Source organism: Theobroma umbraticum, unplaced genomic scaffold, assembly GCF_002168275.2.
Source record: "Theobroma umbraticum cultivar Fairchild unplaced genomic scaffold, ASM216827v3 scaffold_130.0, whole genome shotgun sequence".
In the NCBI taxonomy this organism is placed as follows: Eukaryota; Viridiplantae; Streptophyta; class Magnoliopsida; order Malvales; family Malvaceae; genus Theobroma; species Theobroma umbraticum.
This window is the reverse complement of record NW_018397264.1, coordinates 402628-424289: the sequence shown is the minus strand read 5'-3', so window position 1 is coordinate 424289 and position 21662 is coordinate 402628. Positions and strand designations below refer to the sequence as shown.

The window sequence follows — 21662 nt, the reverse complement described above, 5'->3', positions numbered from 1 at the left end:
CAACGCCAATGGCAATCCACGTGCTGAGTTGGATGTGATCCACGCTGGTGCTGCAAATCAAGCTAGGATGGAAGCTCGATTTCCATATGTAGGACAAGATGATAGATAGTAAAGTATCTGATCGGGACTTTGCTTGTGGAATGCGAATCTAGTCAACGTATTCATGTTCATATACACACATCAAATGTTGAAATTGATCCATCTGCATGCATAATTCAAACATTTGACACAATACTAATTGACAGCAGGGTCTCATTATTTTATCATGAAAATCTAAAGGGCCGCCCTATATCTTTTCATCCACCATTTATGTGGAAAAGATGAGAAGTTTTCAACCCAGAAAACAAAGTTTATCTCTTTTTTTATTACATTTTTATTAAATATATGTATAAACTTGCAAACTATATAACTCAATGAGTTAATTTAATAGAACTTTCGTATCAATCATAACACAATATTGTTAACCAAATAGACTTTGATATTTGGTGCTCCCTTTTTCAAAATATTTCAATTTTTATGTAATGTGCTCTTTCAATTTATCAATGTAATTTTTTAATAATTTTGATTAAATCATTTTATATCAAATGAGAAACCTCGTCAATTTGACCTAAAAACAAAAAATAAATACATAAATTTGTTGATTTATGTGCCATTTACGAGTAATCAAACTGTTGAGCATTGCAAAAAATTTAAAAAAAAATTTGAGAAATGTTCATTCTCATAAACTCATTTCAAAACTAATTTTCAATATAAAGTTAATGGTTTTTATCCAATTTTCGCATAAGATAACAAAAATACTTTTAAAATTATTTCAGACATATTAAATGCTTCTAATTTTTCTCTCTCATCATTCGTCTGTTGTGCTTCCCATGTATTTCTTATTGTTCTCTCTTGCCATCCAGCTCTCTTTGATTTTACTACCATCACCATCTCTTTATTTACCTTTCATAATTTTGTCACATCATCATCTATCCACAAGTTAAAAAGCATAACATGAAAGGTAACAACATATTCTTAGGTTTACTAATTTACATTCACAAAACCCTTTCTCTATTTATCTTTCGTCATCTCGCTATATTCTCGTCGATCTACAAACCAAAAAAAAATATATAGTGAGTAACAATCGGTTTTTGGGGTTTATTGATGTTGAATTTTTTAGTGATTCAAGTCTGGTAGAATATGACTTAGTATGTAACAAAGTGATTTTATGCTTTGACGTGTAACATAAATAGAAAGAAAGAAACTTTGGCGTATAATATCTAGTGCTAAGGTTTTGACCTTGATGTGTAATATCTGGTGTTGAAGCTTTAACCTTAGCATGTAACATCTGGTGTTAAAGCTTTAGCCTTTGACATTTAACATCTAGTGATAAATATTTTACCTTGACATATAACATCTATTGTTGAAGTTTTATTATGTAACATCTTCTGTTGAAATGTGTAACATTTGCTTAGACTTGCAGTGTTATTTTATTTTGTTTATTATTTATAGCTGTTGTAGATACATATACAAATTAACAGTTTTTGATATTTTGTAATTATATATATATATATATATGTATAACTCTGAATGAAGGTGAGCGAAAGTTTTTTCCTCTAAAGTTGTTAATCCCTTACTTGGTTCATCCTTTTCCTTTTTTGAAGGTTTTCAAAGTTCTTATTTTTTTGTAAAATTTTCTTTAAAATCAACAATTGGATTTACAAAACTCAAAAGTTGATCAGTTAAAATTATAAGTGAAATGAAATCTATAAAGCAGTATTTTTAAACATGACGTGTAACAATAATATTTATTACACATGACATGTAACTGGCTCTTTTGTATTTTACTACAATATAAACTAGAGTTAAAACGTGTAACAACTTTTTTTTTTCAATTATAACAATATTTTTTTGAATATAGCATGTAATAGTAATATTTTTAAAATATAGTGTATAACTTATTTTCTACCTTTATATGTCATTAAAATATAAACTCTTGAAGTTAAACACTTTCATAATAGAGATAAAATTAAAAATTAAAAATAAATTTGACATGAAAATGAAGATGTATTGAAAAATTATTCAAAGTCAATATTATTACTGATATAAAATGAATTTGAAAAAAAATATTATCCAAAAATCCTCTAATTTTGATAATTAGTTTTTAAATTATATTATTTATTATATTTCCTATAATCATAAAAAAATGACATATAATAATCTTTTTTTCAACATTACATGTAATAATATTTTTTTTAATATGTGCACTTGACTATGACAAAGTTTCATTAAATATAAATTTATTTAAAAATCTTTTCTCTTAATTAACAATAATTAAAATTAAAAAAATATTTTCAAAACACTATATCTTTAAAGATTAAAAGAAATCGTCTCTTTATTTTAACTTCTCCATTGTTTGCGGATGGCCAATGAATTTCTCAGCAAGGGCTCACAAAACCATCCTAAAGCAAGAAATGGGCTTAGCTACAATTAAGAGCTGGGTGGGCCTGTAAGTAGCAGACAATAAACAGAGCTGAATAGCTTATTTTTTAAGTCCAATGTTGAATCCAGAGTTGGGCTCTGATTCTTGATTACCTTAACCTCCAAGTTCAACTTCTGCCGAAGCTAAATCAGCTTGCAGTCTGATGCCTATTAGCCTGTGAGTTGGAAAATCCCTACACGGTGAGCCTTAGATGGAAACCAATCAAACTATAATAAAAGATTAAAAATAATCGAAATTAATTTATTTTCTCAGTTCGATAGATTATTTTGATTTAATTAAGATATTTTAAAATATAAATTAAAAAAATATAAAATATTATTAACAATTAGTATTTTTTTGATTGAATTGATTGTAAATATTGAAAAACAAAAATTAATTAAAATCATTGAATGGATTATCTTTTTCTAATTGATTAATATTGAAATTAAAAAAATTGATTTGAAATAATTGAATTCAATTAATTTCAATTAATTATTTCGATTTGAAACAATTAATATTTATATTACTCACATCAAAGGTCCAAAACCAACCAACCAACCAACCAACCAACCAAAGTATTAAAAAGGCAAAAAATATATTTGATTAAGAAAGGTATTGATTCAAAAAGGGTTGATTAAAGAAAGGGTACTAATAAAAAAAGAATTAATTATTTATTCTGAAGTTTGGAGAAATATGTTAACTTGTTTTGATTATTGTACTGCAAAAATAGTGTAGGTGGTAAGAAACCGAATTTCAGTGCAATGGATGTTTAAAGCAATTAGTTTATTTGTGCAGATTTTAAAGCAACCTATGGCGTCTATATACCATGTATGGACCGAAATCGAAAGAATAATACTCTTTTTTATTTAAATTAAATATACAAAAGTGGAAAAATAACTTTTCTTTCTTTTTAACGTTTCTTCTTTCCTAGCCTTTTTTATCTTCTCCTCTATCTTTTTTACTTCTGGGTGAAAATTGAAATAGTGTTCCTGACTGCTAATAGTTGTAAACAGCATCTAACGGTCGATGATCACACGATGAGGTGATCATAATTGGAAAGAAATGCGGAACAGCGAGAACAACGTGGTTTTAATGTACCATATCAAAGCTGCAATCCAAAGTGATTCTGTGGGTCCGCTCGTTCAAAACTGTTCTTCATTACGTGTCACCAAAGCATCGCATCGAAAGGTTTCCTACCTCCTTGTTCCAACATCCCAGGCGAAAGCACCGAAGGCACCTAAGCGACGGCGTTTTGACACCTCTTTTTAAATTTTTTTATTTTAAAGTTCCATCGCCACCGACTCCTATAAATCCCTAATAAATCTCTCCTCGTAATTTATTTCTCGTGGAGTTCGCCCTTTCGTTTCTCACTGTTTAAAAAATATTTATTTAAAGAAAATTTTAAAAACCCGAAGCTCACTGCTGCGAAATTTGTAATAGCGGAAATGTTATCGATCAAAAGCCCTAACCCTAGCTGCGCCTTGGAGCCGTTGAAGGGACTTATTCGTGCTCCTGCTTCTGCTTCTGGTTCGTCTTCTCCAATGGCACTACGTATGCCGCCGTCTCTGCGGCTCACTCCGCCTTCTTGCAGAGTTTCTCTCGCCGCTCCCAAAGGGTTAGCCCTCGGATTTCACTTATTCGATAGACGGATTTCTTTCAACCAATCCTTGGTCGCTTTTGCAGCTGCTTCCCACGAGGAATCCGTGAGTTGAAATTCAAATGACTTGTTATTGCTTACAGTTTTCTTTTAATTCAAAATTTCATTTGTTGCTGGGCACAATATTGATGATGATGATGATGAAGATAATGGTTTTTAAGTTTTGTTCATTTTTTTTTGTAGAAGCATTCAGAAATAGAAGTGGAGAGAGAAAAAGATGAAGTGAAATTGGCAAGTGAAGAAGAATCAAATGAAGCGTGGAAGCAAGCTTTAGAAGCATTCAAAAAGCAAGCTTTGAAGATGCAAAGCGTGTCCCAAGAAGCATACGAAATTTACTCCAAGAAAGCTTTGATTACTCTGAAGGAAACTTCGGAGCAGCTCAAAATTCAAGCAGAAATGGCCAAAAATGATTTGAGTGAAATAGCAAAAGAGATCAGTGAAGAAGGCAAAGTTTACCTCTCAACGGCAGCAGAGCATTCCCCTGAAGAAGTCAAAGAAATAGTCGAAACATATTCTTCCACAGCCGATGACTTAAACGACGTTTCCAAAATTCTCGACTTTCACGTTGGGATACCTTATGGTATTTAGTATTTACATGGGAATTGTTTTTCATATTCAATTTTGTATTTTTAATTGCATATTTAAACAAATAAATTGATTTCGTTCTTCTTTTTGGGTTGGGTTTCACAGGTTTCATTCTTTCAGTCGGGGGATTCCTTTCTTTCATGTTGACAGGGAGCTTATCTGCCATCAGGTTCGGTGTGATTCTAGGTGGAGTTCTTTTGGCATTAAGTGTAGCAAGTTTAAAATCATATAAAAAAGGAGAGTCTTCTGCTCTTGCCACCAAAGGACAATCAGGTTGCTACATTTTCCTTAATTTGCAAACTTTCATATTTTGAATTGGGTGATACTATTATGTTTTTATACTAGCATTTTAACTGGCTTATGTTTTCTGCAGTGATCGCCTCTATAATATTTTTGAGGGAGTTAAGCATGCTGGTTCGGGTGAGGATTTTCAGTAACCTTTGTTTTTCTGATTTTTAAATTCCCATTGATTCTTCTCAAGCTGATTTTGTTTATCTTCTGTGGTTCTTATTCTTTTTGCAGAGATCAACTCTGGGCACCTTTCTTACAACCCTAGTCAGGTTCTTAAGATTCTTTTGACAGTTTAAGTTTTCTGTTGTATGTACATGGGAGTTAGCAGGTGCTTCTAACTTCTGTGTGGCTAAGAAGGGTGTGACATTGATTCTAAAAACATGATAATAGGGTGAGAAAAGCTCAGTTAATGCTGGCATTAAAGAAACAGGAATGAATATGTATAACATGTTTGAGTTTAGCTTTCAGCACACCCCTGTGAGGTGTAAAGCAGTTCCTTCTTTTTGCAGTTTTTGTTATTTGGATTTAGAGATCGAGCTTTAGTTTGTGAAGGCATTTTCATTGCATTAAACAAAAATTCAATGTGTCTTACAACTTGCTTTCTATGCAGTGGTGCAGTGGTGGCATTCTATATCTATAAGCTTCTACCAAATGACAAACCTGGCTTGGAACCTCAGACAGAAGATTGATGTGCTCTTTTGAGGTTAGTTCTGTTGATGGGTGTCTTCAGTTCTCTCTCTCTCTTTCTTTTCCCAAAAATTGTACATGTAAAATAGGTTATTTCCATCTATGGACACTGTCCAGTTCATTGGAAGGGAACTGGGAAACCTGTCTATTGTTTACCTCATTTTTGTTTCTCTTAAAAATTTGAATCTGCTGCACATCGAGTTGGAGTTGAGGCTTGGGCCAACCAATAGGCGTCTACTCAAGTTTTAGTTTGATCATGTGTACTTTTGATTCTTCAAATTTGTGCATCTCTTTTACCTCCTTATGTTGTACATGACAACATAGGTTCTGTTCTTCACCAACTGCACAAAATGTATTAAGGAAAAACTTCTGTCAATAGGTCCCCAGCTCACTCTCCCATGCTCCTTGTCAGCATCACTCTTCCCCCTCTCCCTTTCTTTCATATTTAAGTTTTAATCTTTCTCAGGCTGGGTAATTTCGTTTCTGATACCAACGTTGAAATATTCGAGTTATCTTGTACATTTTCTGAGAAGTTTAATTTTCCCTTTGACCCAGGGAGGAAAAAATATATATATATGTCTACTGGATGATCATGTTGGCTCTGAAAGAAAGCAAAATTGATACAAGAACAAACTCTTGATGCTGTTGATGCATGTCAGCATACAAAATTTTAGGTCTCCGTCAGACTTTGTTGTTTTGTATTAGTGTGAATCCATTAGTGTGAATGATATGAGAGGTAGTTAAAAGGAATCCAGTGGAGTGATTCGCCATGATATTGAAATTATTTTGTTCTTCCCTTATGTCCATCAGAAGCTTTGAATAATGATGTGTCCCATTTCTTTCCAGTTAAATTCTTGTACATACAGCTGAACTTCATATGAGATTTTTCAGTTTCTTTGAATGTGAAGTTGCTTGGCAAACGAGTTTAGTTGATAACTCGTGTATTAAGGGAGCGTTGCAAAAAGTACCTTCGATCTAACAAAGACCAAATAGGCTTTTACATTTCCTTGGCAAGACTGCAAAAGTCAACCTATTTCAACAAATTTACAAGGTATATTTATAAGTAGAACGCTAGTGTATGTTACATTGGACCTAGCATGTTACGTTGTAAATAACAAATACTAGTACACGTGTACCAATGGCCATTACATAACTTCCTCCAAGCTAATTTCCCAATGAAATCATCCAGTGTGAATTTTATTGGTTCTAAGTATCTGATTAATTAAGCAGTAAAAGTATACTCATCTATTCACCGTTCAGGATGACATGCTCCCACAAAGAAAAGCCAAATGACGGAGCAACTCGAGCATAAATGCCAATCCTAAAGGAATTTAAAGCTAAGAAGTAAAACATGTGATCTGTGGCCCTGCAAATTGAAAACTTTCCATGTCCATTACTGCATCCCTTATAATTTAAATTTACATAGTCGAAGAGAAACCAACTTCCCACTGTATAAGTAGAGCAACTGCCTCAACACATTACACCTAATAATAGTAACTAATAAAATGTGGGAAGGCAGGCACCCAAGGCTTTTGAAACTATGTTCCCTTTGCCTCTATGCCCTCAGCAGTCCTTTGCGATTGTGCTGCGTTTAGATATCTGGATGGTGAACATTACTAGGTTGATTATCCAATGGCATGTATTGCGCCATGATAGCCCGAATCTCTGAATCCATGTATCTCTGCATGAAGTTGAAGAACAAATGAAAATTAGTTCACCATTATTGGTAGGAAAATGTGCTTTTTCTCCCTTTCTCTGACAATCTAGGCCTTTCTTACTAGAAACAGTGGTAAAGTGCTAACGGAAATTGTGTTTAATTACAGCCCTCTATTGTATCTAGTCCAACTATTGTTTCGGTTTAAATAATGGACTCTAATTGATAAAAATTGCCAGATAAATTTCTAAACAAAATCTGTCTGATTACCAAATTTGGTTTTTTTTTTTTTTTTTAAACTTAAGGAATACTCAAAAGCAGTTTCTTTCAAATATGGTGTAAAATACTATACACAAATCAAAATCTTTGAAAGCAATTCGTTGAGATACCAGCAATCAATTTCCTCCCACTTGACTCTCCCTTAAAAGTATTTAAACTACTCAATTCACTAGTAAATATATTCAATCTTCCCTTTATTTGTCTTTTGGTGGGTTCTAACTACAATTGTGCACTATTCGATCAACCTAAAAAGAAATCTAAAGCAATCAATTGGAGTTGGTTTGATTTGATTTGAACTATTAAGGCTATAAAGGTTGGCTCACATCATCATCAACCCATGCATCTCACAACCATGTGATGCCTTCTATCATGTACACCTCAATTAATTCTAGTGTGACCTAACGTATTGGGACTACATAGGATCACCTGATATATTAGTATAACAACAATCTTACCCGGATTCTGTATTTGTAAAAGGCATATCCTGCAGCTCCAGCAGCAACCAGGCCAAAAATTATTGCCCAAACATAGCCCCAGCTTACCCTTGTGCTAGCATGCTTACCTGTATATTTTGCAAGCAATAAAAAACATTAGCTGTAGTGAATAAATATTGCATTATAGGAATCTTGAGATTCTAAATATCACTAAACACAATTTGCCAAACTACAAAATCAAGCAATTAGTGGATAATTAGCTTAATCTGATATAGTACCAGGATTTTCTACCACAGCTCCAGATGAGGGAACACATTATAGAAAAGATTTTACAGACAACTGAAATCATTCTACAAAGAGTTAAGAGGGCATAAAATGCTGTCTATTGAATTATGACAGCAGGCCCCAAAAATACTCACCAATGCATGTGTCATGCTCTCGCATGTACAGTGATCCACCACTACAGCTGCACTCATAACTGCCCCAGGTATTTTTGCATTTGCACTCAGGACATTGGCAGGCCAGCTTCTCCTTGCACTCATCGACATCTGGAAGACAGCCAAACGTGAGGAATGATTCACCAACGGAGATATAATTGAGTATAAATCTTAAAACTTCGTTGGCGCAGCAGTAATTATGAAGCATTTTTTGATTAAAAGTGTTGCCCAAAAGAGATATTACAAGATGGTTTATACAGCATCCATATTTTATTCAGTTTTAAAAACCTCCACTCATCCTTTTCATAAACAACGCACCAAGACTCCAACGTTTACCAGTAGCGCCTCCTAGATCAGAAACCTCCAGAAATGATTCAAGATTTTACCATGCTCCTATCAAAGCACTTTAACCCCTAGAACAAATTTTGAAACTAAAACACTGCATCAAATAGTGCCATAGAATGCTAGTGACCCTAGTTTTCTGCTACTAGAAATATCTTTCACTGAAGAAATCCTTCTTCACAGGCTAAAGACCAAGTATGCATCTTATAATTCTGAAAGTAGAATATATATAAAATTTAAATAAGATACTTTTATGATATTGTAGACACAAATCTGAAAGTAGAAATAGCAGCTTTGAATCATTATATCACAGATTTAGTGGAGAAACACCATGTGTAATATTAAATGAACTCATACACTAAAAGCAGAAAAAAAAATGCTCAATAAGCTGTCTATTTCCAGTGTTAAGCATGATGCTTTATGATATTAAATGAAGAACCAGGTATAGATATCCTAGTACCTTCGCAGCTGTTGACTCCATCACCCTTGAATCCAGGTGGGCACTTGCAACCATGTGAATGATCATCCTGAACAATCCATTAAAAAATCAAACAATAAGAAACAGGTAAAATGAGAGAGAGAGAGAGAGAGTGAAAGACACAGACATCGAGAGGCACTCACAACACAAGCTGAGTATGTCCTCCCATCTTGTGTTTTCCTCCAGCATCCTCCATTGTTGATTTCACAATGCAAAGCCCCAGAAGCTGTTAATCAGGAAAGCAGATATTAGAGGATAGGAACTAAGCATAAATGAGTTGAAAAGAAAAAATGCAAATTTCTGTTCTAGGATTAATTATAACCCTTAAGTGTAACCACCATTCATTTCCATCAACAATTTCACACTAGGAAGTCTTCCTAAGGAAAAACATTTACCTTCACAATGTGTATAACCATCCCCGGAAAACTTTACACCGTTAACTATTGGGCATTCACACACTCTTCCCCGGAAGGTATCCTACAAGTACAAAAGCGCATCAGCAGAAAATTAAATTGAACATAGAGTTAATCTACAATGTAAGTGACATACCCTGCACGCGGTAATGTTAGCATTCTTGTCCTGCCAGCACCCACCATTGTTTTCTAAGCACTCATTAGTTTCTATATCTGCCAAGGACAATTTACAATAAAATAATCAATATCTCTATAGTAATCTCTACTGCAAATACAAATCAAAATCGGTATCTACATAAAATAGCATGGAAAAAACTTTGTGAGAGATAACTATTACTTTACTGAAGCTCATCAGAAACACTGAAAAGATATGTGAGATAGGGTCTGCTGCTACTAAAGGACATAGTTTCTGTAATCATTTTACCCACCCAACAACACTGAAGTAACTCCTTCGTTTGGTGCATTAGTAAATAAAGGGGAGCTTGGGCTCTGCTGACTATGTGATAAGTTGGTGAATACCAGAAATTATACATTTTAAAGTAGAGCACAAGAAAAAAACGCTTGTAAATAGAGTGCAATAGATGATAACCTTCACTTAAACAAATTGCTGGCTCTGTGGTCTCTTGAAAACCTGCACAAATTGCCTTGAGAACAGCCCCTCTGTCCAACTTCCCTGAATCCAGTAAAAAAGGTTTGGGTTACAAAAGGTGATTCATGCAATCAGATTATTGGCAATGACAGCAAATTCTGATTTAAACCTCTATACTGTCTGTTATTTATAACAAGAGTTGGCAGTATAGTCACATCTCCACGGGAGCCTTTGCCAATCTGAAACCAGTATTACAGAACAAATGAGAACCTTAATGACAAGATATGACAAAGATGGGCCTCGTGTATTTTTTTTAACCAATAAAGTTTTAGAGTAGCCTGACCTGTGTGTCTTGTTCAGCTTTAAGAACTGGGTTGTCCACATCAGCCTCAGTGTCTCCAATACATTTGTCTATTTTAGTGAGATCAACTCCTACAAAGCACAGGATAAAGATAAATATACCAAAAATAGGTACACTCTTCAGATCTAAAGATATAAGCTTGCTTTTCATCTATACGTAACAGATGATGCAAGTAATCAACATTTCCAGCTGCAAATAAGAATACTTTTGCTTTTCAATATCCCACTAAAATAGCAGAGTTATATGCATAGACATAGTAAACAGAAACGCGGGTAGATGCACATGTAAATGTATATAAACGCCTTAGTCTAAAACAAATTATATAATTTCTCTGACTTTAGTAAACATACAGGAGAGAATGTTCAGAAACAGGAAACCTTTTATATATACTAGGGAGTAAACAGGAAGAACAAATTGCTTATAGTTTACCCAAACATACAGGAGAGAATGTTCAGAAAGTGGAAACCTTTAATAAACTAGGGAGTAAACTGGAAGAATAAATTACTTAGTGTTTACCCCAAACAAACGGGGACCAATTTAGTGGTCTTATGCTCCATTTTTAAAGAAAGAAATCAATTAAAATGTGACACTTATTAGCAGTAAAGCAGCAGCAATATTGTGTGTGACCCATTTTAAGACTGCAATCATACATAATATAGCACATGAGTAAAGCAGCAATATATAAAGGATTAACCTACCAAGAGACCGGATAACATGATCTGCACACTCTTTGGTGTACTTCTCGTCTTTCATTGGGCAGCGGATAGCAAAGTCTGTAACATAATCCCACCAAAGCCATGGCTTTCCACTTTCATTAGCAACTTTGAAAAGGCAAGCTTGGCGAAGATTTTGAACCACAACATCTTTACCATCATATCCTCTACTAAAGTCTTGCTCAGGATCTGGAGCACAGTACCTCCCATGATTGATGCACTGTGACTTGCACTGTTTGCTCAAAATAAAAGCTTCAGGGCAATACCAGGTTATATAGTGTGGGGTGAACTGAGTGTACCCTTTCTGCTCAAGTATTTGAGCAGCTCCTTTGAAGTTCTTGACAAATTCCATCTGGCTGTCACACTTTGGTCCACACTCGTCGTTGCTATTTGTCCAAAACTCATACTCAACCCGCTCATCCGGATGCGGAAGAGACTCAGTCCAGTCAAGATTCATATTAACCATTTCCCCAAGACTTAGGGCCTTCTTGATACTGTCCCCTAATGATTTACTAACGAGGGCTGATGGAATGGTGATATTCTGCAGGTATTCAGCATTAGCGTTCTCTTCTTCAGGGGTATCCATGGTAATCAGCGGCTCATCCTTGTTATCAGCAACAAGAATAGCAGCAGCTCCAGCTTTCTGAGCATTCCATGCCTTCAAGGTGAAGAAACAATCTGCCATAACAGCAAAAGTGAATATGATATGCAGGTGCATTTAAAGCAAGTTGAGAAGAGCATAACTAAAACCAAGGAAATAATGACTCAAATACCTAGGACTACAACTTTAATCAACAGAGTAGGCAATGCTAAACTTAACAAATGCCAACTGCCAGCATATTTAAGAGTTTTAAATACTGTAAAACTCATATTAAAACAGAAAACCAACTTGTCAGCCCCAAAACACAAGGGAAAACTTAATTGAATTATGATATCATGTTTACATAAATAGAAAGTAGAAAAAAAAAACCATAATTAAATCATTTTACTTCCAAAACAGTTATTGAGCATGACGTAAAAAGAACTGGATCATCAACGATGATAATAAATAATTCATCATGAAAACCAGAATAAAGGAAAGAATAAGAGGCTGACCTCCACGATCAACAAGGAGAAAAGTAGGGAGTCCACCAGGCTTTGATTTGAAGGAGATGTCAAAATCATCAAAGATCTTGCATGCGCCTTGATTTGCTTTAGGATAAACAACAGTACCGACCAAGGTTCCGCCATACTGAGGAACCCCAAAATTCCCAATTGCACATTCATAAACTCCCTTGATTGACTCTGGGGATGTCACTTTCAAGCTGTTCTTCTCCACCACAAACCTCCCCAAGCAATTCCCCCATAACAAAATCCACACACAAATTAAAAACCCAAAGTTTTCTCTCATCCTTGCTCGACACAGGATGAGGAAAAAATGTTTTCCGATAACTCAAGATGGGGAATATTTTAAATCAATAACTTAGCATAAAAGTAACCTTCTGGTTAAAATTTTTCCTATCCCTTCCTTGCCTTAAGTTGAATTCTCCTTTCCTTTTTGCCGCCTGCGATTGCAGAGAAAGAAAGATGAAGAGGAGAAAAACAACAAAACAAATAGCTGGAATTGTAAGCTTTTTTCACAGTATAAATTGATCAATCCAATGTTTGAGAAAAAGATTGGGCTACATATAATATCGTACAGTACAAAAAGAAGCAGCAACTAGTATTTAGTTCAGGAACCGTATTGTTTTAGTAATACTACTTACAATGGGAGATCTATTCTAAACCGCCTTTGATTAAGGCCTAAGAATTCTCCTCGTAAGTTAGTAACTTTTTCTATTTCTTATTTTTTAAAATTATTTTATTATTATTTTACCCTCACAATTTATTAATTTATCATTAATTTATTTAATAATTAAGTTAGTTTTTCCATAATATTAAATAGGTATACGGTTAATTTTCTAAACTCATACATGCAATTTATTTTTTAATTTCTTGCTAAAATTTTTAATTTTATTTTTGCTTACATAACAAGTGTATAAATGAAAGAGATAGTTTTTGGGATAAATATTAAATTATAAATTTATCTATTTTTATTGCAATTCTAAATGAAAGAGAGAGAGAGAGAGAGGAAGGAATAAGGCAACAAGGAGAGAGGGAGAGCGACCCACGAGAGAGAGGAGAAAAGATATTAATAAATGGTATAGGTTTCATGCAATACACGTGTTCTTTTTCCTGATTGGCTTTAACACGTCATGGTTAATTGGAGATGGTCCTGTCCTCTCTCTGATTGTTAAGTCATAAAAGTGTAACCCATACCATTCGTGGCCTCGCCGTTGCACTGCACAAATTAAAGGCCTCCACACACTTCATTTTTATTTCTCTGGCAAAAATAAAAAATAAAATAGTTTTCTTTCCTTTTTACCTGCATTGCAATTTAACAGTGGGTGGAGATTTAAATCTTATGGATAATATCAATATTTTAAAAATCAAATCATATTTTTTATCATATTATGAATTAATATCGAATTTTATTATTTTATTTCAAGTTTGTTAAATTTCATCATTATACTTTAAATTTTACGAATAATTATAAAAACAGTGAATTTGACATAAATTTTGTCACCTATATTAATAAATTTGATAAAATTTAATTAAACCATACTACAATGACAAATTCGACCTTATTTTTGGATGCTTTCAAGGAGAAGTAGGATAAGCTAAGATGTGTAATTTCGTTGAATCAAGAAGATATAATAAATAATCAACATTAATTGTTTATGAACTCTTATCCTCTTAACATATTCACTATTTTATAAAAAGCCAAAAACGGAAAACAAACTTAATTCGTCATGCATTTATGGTTTATTCTAGTATCACAAAAATTAATAAGGCTATATGTGGTAGGTTCTTGCTAATTATTTTTTTGAAAGTTATTATTGCTTACTCTTACTATGTACTTTTTGCTTTCTCAAAAAAGTATAGAAAGTAACCTTTCAAAAAAAAAAATATATATATATATATATAGAAAGTAAATTTAAAAAAGGAAGAACATGTTTTAAGTAAAAAATTAGAATCCAATTAAATCATATACCAATTCAAAACTTAGTTAGTTTATGTAAAAAATTAAAGTAATTCATTTTGTTATCCCTTAAAGTTTTTTTAATTTTAATTGTTAAAAAACTTTATGATCTTTACTGCCTTTTTTTTTTAATTCTTGATATCAAACCAGCGAGATTGACACCTCAAAATGAAAGAGGACAAAAAAGGGGTCCTTGAGCCCACCAGCTATAGACATTTGGAGTACAATCTTATTTATTAGCAAATGCCAAAAGCCATTGTCTTTCATCTGGTGGTCATTCATATCTGCTATGCAATAAATATAAAATAAAATAATAATTTTCATCAAAGACATTATCTGCGACATTTGTGTACAAGGCTTATCTCATTAGCCTCAGAAAGCAACTACCAAAAAAAGGTTTGTCTCAATTAATAAATAGAAAAAAGGCTATAAACAATAGAGAATAAACCATACAATAACAATAGTAAAGTGTCACATTTTGTAAGTATGAGAGCTAATAGTATGATTCGATGAACTTAAAAGAACTTTTAAATGGTTATGATTTGAATTTTTAATTTAAAATCTCGAATTTAAATCTTGAGATGAAATTTATAAAATAAGATAACACTATGCATACTTTGGATTTTTTACATTCTACCATGCACATGACTTAGTTGTTGCTAACTTGTTAAATGAATACTGATATGTTTAATTTGGGGATACAAAAACTTGGTCTCTGGATCAGAACCTAGTGAGTAGTAAAAATCCATGAGAACTGTGATAAGTTTCCAACTTTTTGGAGGCCATGGTTCTTGGTTGCCTTTCTCTTTTCAGCAAGCTTCCTTCGTGAATGACCCCCAAAAGCATGGAGGAGGTAGTGATCCATGCATCCCACATATTGTTAAACACTGAATATACTAATAAAATTTATGATGCAACATTAAACCCTCTAATCCTTAGCTGTTTTGCAGGCTCCCCGTTAATCCTCTAATGTTCCACTGCAATTCGAAATGGGTTGCTGGGGAGGAGAGTGGGTTACTGGTGGGGTTGCAACTTTTTATTGCATCATTATCACTGCTACAGTGCTACTATTCTCGTTTAATTTGGGGATATTCCTCAACAGATATATACAATAAAATGGGGTTTGATGCTTTACCACTTCATAATTCCAATGGAATGTAATTTGATAACAAGGCATGCGAATTAACTGCATAGGTCTGTCAAGTAATTCTAATTCATATGAATGCCAAGAGTCTTTTGGTATTTGTAAAGACTTATCAACACCATTTGACGAATTAATACCTATTGCCAAATTCCCAAAGCAATTTGTCAGTGTTTTCGGAAGATTCGGAATTACTAATGAAGCAGGAAATTTCAACACGCCATGAAAATTGACCTTAAAACTGAAAATAGAGAAACAAGAATTCAGGGGAAGTGCCTGTGACGGTGATGATGGCGGTGAGCCCAATCATCATCGAATCCAAAGCAGTGGAGAACAGGATAACAAGCAACAAATATGCATCTGCCAAAGCCCCTGAAAATGGAAGACATTATAAAACATGGGCAGCAACAGCACCTCAAGAATGGATCATCGTAAGGACTGTCTCCGAGGAGGTGGTGGTGGTGGTGTGGTGTGACGACTCATATTCTTTCAGCTGTTAAACCAAATTCAAAAAATACTAATTATACCATACCCAAAAAAAAAAAATCCATACCCAAGATTTAGCTTCAAGAAACGAGGTTGAACGGAACCAACCTTGTGGTTATCTTTGCCAAAGCCTTCCCACAAAGAGATCTACATAAAAACCAAAACAGAGAAAGAAACTGAATAGCTTTATGATGAAGAGATGATGGATGTTGGGGTGGGGAATTAAGGTGTGGAAGGAAATCCGAGTAGGTGGAAAATTTTTATCCCATCCCAAAAGGCAAAAGGTGCAAGGAGTTATGTTCACATAAAGCCTGATTTGCTTTAGCTGTCGAGTGAGTCAATAATATATGATGATTTCTTTTTTAAAAAAAAATAAATATAACGGTTTGGTTTTTTTTTAATTATTTTTAATTTATTTATAATATTATTATGGTCGCTTTATGCAGTTCAAAGAAATTATTAGAATTTAGTAATATTTCATTAATTTTACAAATATTATTGATTGAATAGCTAACAGCACAGCCCAATGGTGAACACTAGCAAAGAATTGAAAATGCAGATGAAAGAAGCATGCACTTTATATAACTATGCATCAACAATTATCTTATAACACCAAAGGAGACATGAGAACCTCAAGATGAGTTAGAAGGAGATGGCATTGCTCCTTGCTTAAATTAGCGCTGGTCAGAGTTCAGACGTAAAATTTCACTAATACAGTAATACTGCAATATCTATGTTCATGCCTTCTCAAAGTACTTCAATCACAAGTTCGCTATACATACAACTCAGATTGTACAGCAAGATTTACAGATATTTCCTGAGGGTACAACTCAAGCTTCAATAGGGATTTTGGTATATTATACATTGCGATATCATCTATTCACGCTTATCCTCTTCAAGATCATCTCCAATTGCCTGCCTTTCCAGCTTCATTGCCATGTCCGCACCATTGCTGGTCAATGCAACACCCTCCTCATCAGAGTCCCCATCCATCTCCTCCATGTAAGCGTATCTACAAGTCCACACCACATTAATGGCCAAAAGTTATTATTTTTTTCCGTCTACTTTAAATAAAAGTCAAAACCAAACATCCTATGGCAGGTCCGCCAGCAAAATAGACTAAATGCATAGTCAAATTAAGTAACAACTCAAAGCCAAATTGTTGCAGCTAGCTATTTAAAGATACTCATATAGTTTATTGGCGTCTAGGAGACTGCAAATTGCAACTACATATCTGCAATAGTTCCAGAAGATATTCTACAACTACTGATGTGCTGTTGTTACAAGAAACTATAAAAGAGAAAAAGTACAGATGCAGAAATGGAAACATCCTTCACACCACACTGGTTTTCCACGCACATGCTCTCCTTCTTTAGAACCGTAAAGGTTGTGTTGGTAATGAACCAAAAAGAATCCAACATTATCAAGTATGTTTTCAGAGTCAAATACTCAAATGAAGTATTGGCATACTCTTGGTTACACAGCATTACTTCTGGGGGCTAAATAAGCATTGTTATTTAATACAGGAAAATATGAGCTGCCTCTCAGAAAAATCCATGTTAGACTTGGACTGAAGTACAAAAATTCAACTTCATATACCGCTTGATTTTGTTCCAGAAAAAAAATTTATCCAAATTTATTAATATAACTCGGAATGCTTTAAATATTACACAAAACAAAAGAAGCTTACTTTATCACCATTTTGACGACAAAACTACACAATTAAACTCAAGAAAGTTAAAACTTGCTTTTTATAGGTGAGATATTTGTCAGGAAAATGTAAGCGTAAACTATAAATTACAGAAACACAAAAACTGCAAATAGTAAACATCAACATACGTACCTCGTTGGATTACGTGAAGGAGCCCACAGAACACATATGACCACCAAAAGAGAATATGCAAGCATATTCCAGAAAGCTGGGATGATCCATGCAATTTGCCACAACTCATTCAGTGGATCAGTTGCATTGAAGTATAGCTGAGCCAAGAAAAATCAGAGGAGCTTCAATCATAAGTCTTTATACTTGTTTATTCTTTTCTTTTCGTTAGTTTTTGTTCAGAGTTTTTTTGGTGTGAGTGCGTGGGGGTGGGTTGGGGATTGGAAGGAGAGACGGTGTGAAGGTGATAAATATATACACAAATATGATGGAAAGAGAACATTACAATATTCCAAACTTCACTTAGCTGATCTTTGACACAGAGAATCTTAAATCCTTATGGGATGCCAGGGAATTCTGAAGCAGGAATCTTTATTTATTCTTTTTTTTGGCCAGACTGAAGCATAAATCTCAGGTACCACATTTGGCACACAAGACCTCTTTTTCATTCCCAAGCACTCTAGACCATTTTTGCATTTGGCACACATCTTTCAGGAAAGCCATTCAACCCAAGAGAGATGGGCATCTTAGTTTCCCATGTGATGCATAGGGTGTAATTGAGCCAAGCAAGTGCCAGGCTTAAGCTTGAGCTTGATTAAAAAACTCAATAATATTAAATTTCAAATGACAATAGATTTATATCAAGGACATGATATCATACCTTGTTGCCTATTATTTTGCATTTGCAGATGTCATTAGTAAATGAGTAAATGAGACTAAGGCAGGGATTGACTCTGGAGGATTTTAATTAAGAAGGATCAAAACATAATAAATGTGGAGCATAAGTTTAAAAAGGTAAAATAAGAGAGGATGATGCAACTAGAATAGAAAATTGAGAAATTCCTAAAATTGATGTTTTTAGTACCTTGGTTCAATGATGCACAAGGAAAGCTTGAAGAGGATGTTAGCAATAGGAATCGTGCAGGCAGGATGAAGTAGAAAAGTGATGTAGGTTTTTTGCAACTAGAAGATATGAACTAGGTTGAGGCAACAATTCTATTAAAGGCCCTAAGACAAGTTATGCTTTACGGTGCGGGGTGTTGGGCAGTTACAAGACAACATGTCCAGAAAATAAGTCTACCAAAGATGATGGAATATTTTCTAAGAAGACCACAAGATCGGTTATGGTTGATGGTATGAAATGTTGGGCAGTTATATGTCCACAAAATAACTGTGTCTGAGACAAGAATGTTGACATAGGTGCGTCAGCATGTGAGAAACGATAGACTAAGAGATGAAGATATTTTTAAGAAGGTAGAAGCGGCACTGATTGAAAATAAAACAAGGAAAAGGTGACCTAGAAGGTTTAGTCATGTGCAATGTAGACCTAGGGATGCTTCTGCACAAAAGTTTGATTAGATCCAAGTAGGAAGAATGTAAAGAAGTAGAGGCCAATGGAACATTACGTGGGTTCAACCTTTCAAAGGTTTTAGCCCTCAATTGTGCAGTAAGAAGATATTGAATAATATAGCCAATCCCAACTAGTTTGAAACAAAGGTTTAGTTGAGCCAAGTTAAGATGAATATAACATGGATTCATTATATTAATTACTAGCTGGAGTAGAAAATGAATTTGATAATAGATGTTGTATAGCGTTACATGCCAGTTGACACTATGGGCATGTTGGAAATATTGTGCAAGATTCCAAACTACCAACAACATTCATGGTCTAGCATCCTTTTCCCAGGAATGTTTATTGAAAGATTACCAAGAATGATTATATGTTATACCACACATGGGTGTATTTTGTTCTTAGGCATATCCCAGTTTCCAAATACCTAGGAAGTGTGATGCCAACTGGCTCTCAAAGATTACATGTAGCAAGCCACCTAAATAACTTTTTAATGGATAGAAGAACTTGTATTACCTCAAAGCCGATCCAAGCAATAGAAAGCAACACAGACACTGCAAGGGCATTAGTAAACTTGCGGTACAACTCCAGTTTTGCCAAGTTTCTCCTCATCTACAATCAAGAAACAACAGGAACAAAATTGGAAACAAATGGATCATTTTAAAAGTTGTTGCAAATAAGATAAGATTCTTGGTATGAATAACTAAAAGTTTCACAAGAAAATCATGTCCTATTTGTATATACAGAGCCTACTGCTGCCAGGAAGATCAAGAATGAAAGCTAAGAGCCTGTTTAGTTTTAGATAATGTGCCCATTTTCCATCTCCACCTTTACATTATATGAATGATCAATGAAATAAGGTTAGCAGGTATAAACTAAAAGTTAGACAGGAAATTTAGCAATGAAAGACTATCATTTCAACATACCAAGACTGAGCAGAATGGAGAAAAAAGATTCATGCAACTAATCCCATATAAATCCAGAAGCCAGGCTTGGTGAATTTGATTTCTAATTGAGCTAATAGCTTCATGCCATGCTAGCCGATACATACATTGTCTATCAATGTCAGATCCCTTTCCATCTATTTTCTATGCATCTCTAATTACAGTTTTAAGTGGAAAGAGTCTTACCTGAAGTTTCTCTAAAGTTTTTGATAGTGATGAGAAAATCCATAGAATAAAGCAAGCATCCAAAAAAGCTACAGGTAGAACCAAAAATAACTTTGCTTTCCCAGAAAAGTCATTAATGTTCCCCAAATGTTCTACCAGCTCAAGTGCATCAGTCGCAATAAAATACACCAAACCAAGCAGAAGTACTTTTGATGTTAAGCCACCTAAGGTTGGCCTGACGACACCGAAGCCCATGGAAACCACCAAAAGAAGAAGGCGAGATAGAGTCTTCTTAACAGAGCCAATGCTCACTGCCCACAATGTAATACCCATTGGTCTGCTCCCAGTTGAATTGAAATTAGAATATTCAAAGTACCAAACAGCCATTTCACACATTCCAAGAGCAATCACCAGTGTGATATGGTAGTGCAAATGAATGATATCCTTCCAGAACTGAACAAACCTTAAAAACCAGCCAAGGCCTAGTACAAGGTAAGCCAAAGACATCACACCAAAAAATGTCATTAAAGGAGCCATCTTCCCAGGTAAATAACCATTGGGGTTCTTCCACACAGTCCTTCCTTTAATAAGAGTACCCTTGAGTTGCGGATCGCAAAACATGAAATAGAGGTAGTACATCCCAGTGCTGTTTATTTCAACATTTTCGAGCTCCATTTTAACTTCTTCATTGTTCCCTTGGAAAAAGGTCTTAATGCGTTTTGGCCATCCGGGGTTGTCTGGGTTATTATGGATGATAACCTCACCAACTTTGCAGACCCCTTGTTCAGAATGGTGTTTGTTGCAGCAAATGACATCAGACTTTAAAGAGGACCCTCCAATCTTTTCTCTATCTTTAACCTCAAGTATGATTGCTTCCACTAATCCAGTGTTCTGCTGCATCTCGTTGTGCTTATTAGCCATCTCTTTCGGCCTCACAAAGGTGACCGAGTCAAAACTGAAATTCCAACAGGGAGACTGACATCAATAACCATTGCTAAATTTTGACGACAATTGAAGTAAAGTAGTTATGGCATCGCAGCGTACTTGTTCAGTCAGTAAAAATTAAACATGATCCATCAAAATTATAACTAAACAGTAGTTAGGGTTTTGAATGCAAGTAGTACAATGGTGTTCTGGGGAATGATGATAAGGATTCATCGTGTGAATCAAAGTCCAAGCGACACAAACCAACAGGATATAAATTAGAAAGAGATGCTTATTCCCATGAAACTCAAGGCAACAAGCAAAGTCCAA

General features: G+C 34.4%; 3 protein-coding genes and 1 long non-coding RNA gene across 5 annotated transcripts; 1 reads left to right on the top strand and 3 right to left on the bottom strand.

The window, feature by feature from the left end:
- The first annotated feature begins 3787 nt into the window (after positions 1–3787).
- LOC110421047 (Transmembrane proteins 14C) lies at positions 3788–6526 on the top strand. 2 transcript variants are annotated; one of them, XM_021434497.2, is made up of 7 exons: positions 3788–4164; positions 4305–4698; positions 4809–4976; positions 5077–5123; positions 5226–5263; positions 5605–5697; positions 6237–6526. In XM_021434497.2, the coding sequence occupies exons 1-6, from the start codon at positions 3907–3909 to the stop codon at positions 5681–5683; spliced, it is 984 nt and encodes a 327-aa protein (XP_021290172.1). In that variant the 5' UTR covers positions 3788–3906; the 3' UTR covers positions 5684–5697; positions 6237–6526. The 2 variants fall into 2 exon arrangements, with proteins under 2 accessions (XP_021290172.1, XP_021290171.1); XM_021434496.2 differs by having other exon boundaries at positions 3790–4164; positions 4302–4698.
- A 346-nt stretch (positions 6527–6872) lies between these two features.
- On the bottom strand, positions 6873–13139 carry LOC110421046 (vacuolar-sorting receptor 1-like). The gene is made up of 12 exons (XM_021434495.2): positions 12477–13139; positions 11367–12059; positions 10651–10739; positions 10477–10546; positions 10308–10391; positions 9855–9931; positions 9701–9782; positions 9449–9531; positions 9288–9354; positions 8468–8596; positions 8070–8176; positions 6873–7362 (listed from the first exon to the last, which is right to left on the bottom strand). Exons 1-12 carry the CDS (start codon positions 12769–12771, stop codon positions 7273–7275), a joined length of 1866 nt encoding a protein of 621 aa, XP_021290170.1. The 5' UTR covers positions 12772–13139; the 3' UTR covers positions 6873–7272.
- A 2410-nt stretch (positions 13140–15549) lies between these two features.
- On the bottom strand, positions 15550–16396 carry LOC110421975 (uncharacterized). The gene is made up of 2 exons (XR_002445677.1): positions 16178–16396; positions 15550–16076 (listed from the first exon to the last, which is right to left on the bottom strand). It is a non-coding gene; the product is annotated as an uncharacterized LOC110421975 (long non-coding RNA).
- A 233-nt stretch (positions 16397–16629) lies between these two features.
- On the bottom strand, positions 16630–21367 carry LOC110422231 (uncharacterized). Its single transcript, XM_021436061.2, has 4 exons — positions 20430–21367; positions 19816–19911; positions 17913–18049; positions 16630–17081 (listed from the first exon to the last, which is right to left on the bottom strand). Exons 1-4 carry the CDS (start codon positions 21327–21329, stop codon positions 16946–16948), a joined length of 1269 nt encoding a protein of 422 aa, XP_021291736.1. The 5' UTR covers positions 21330–21367; the 3' UTR covers positions 16630–16945.
- Positions 21368–21662: the final 295 nt, after the last annotated feature.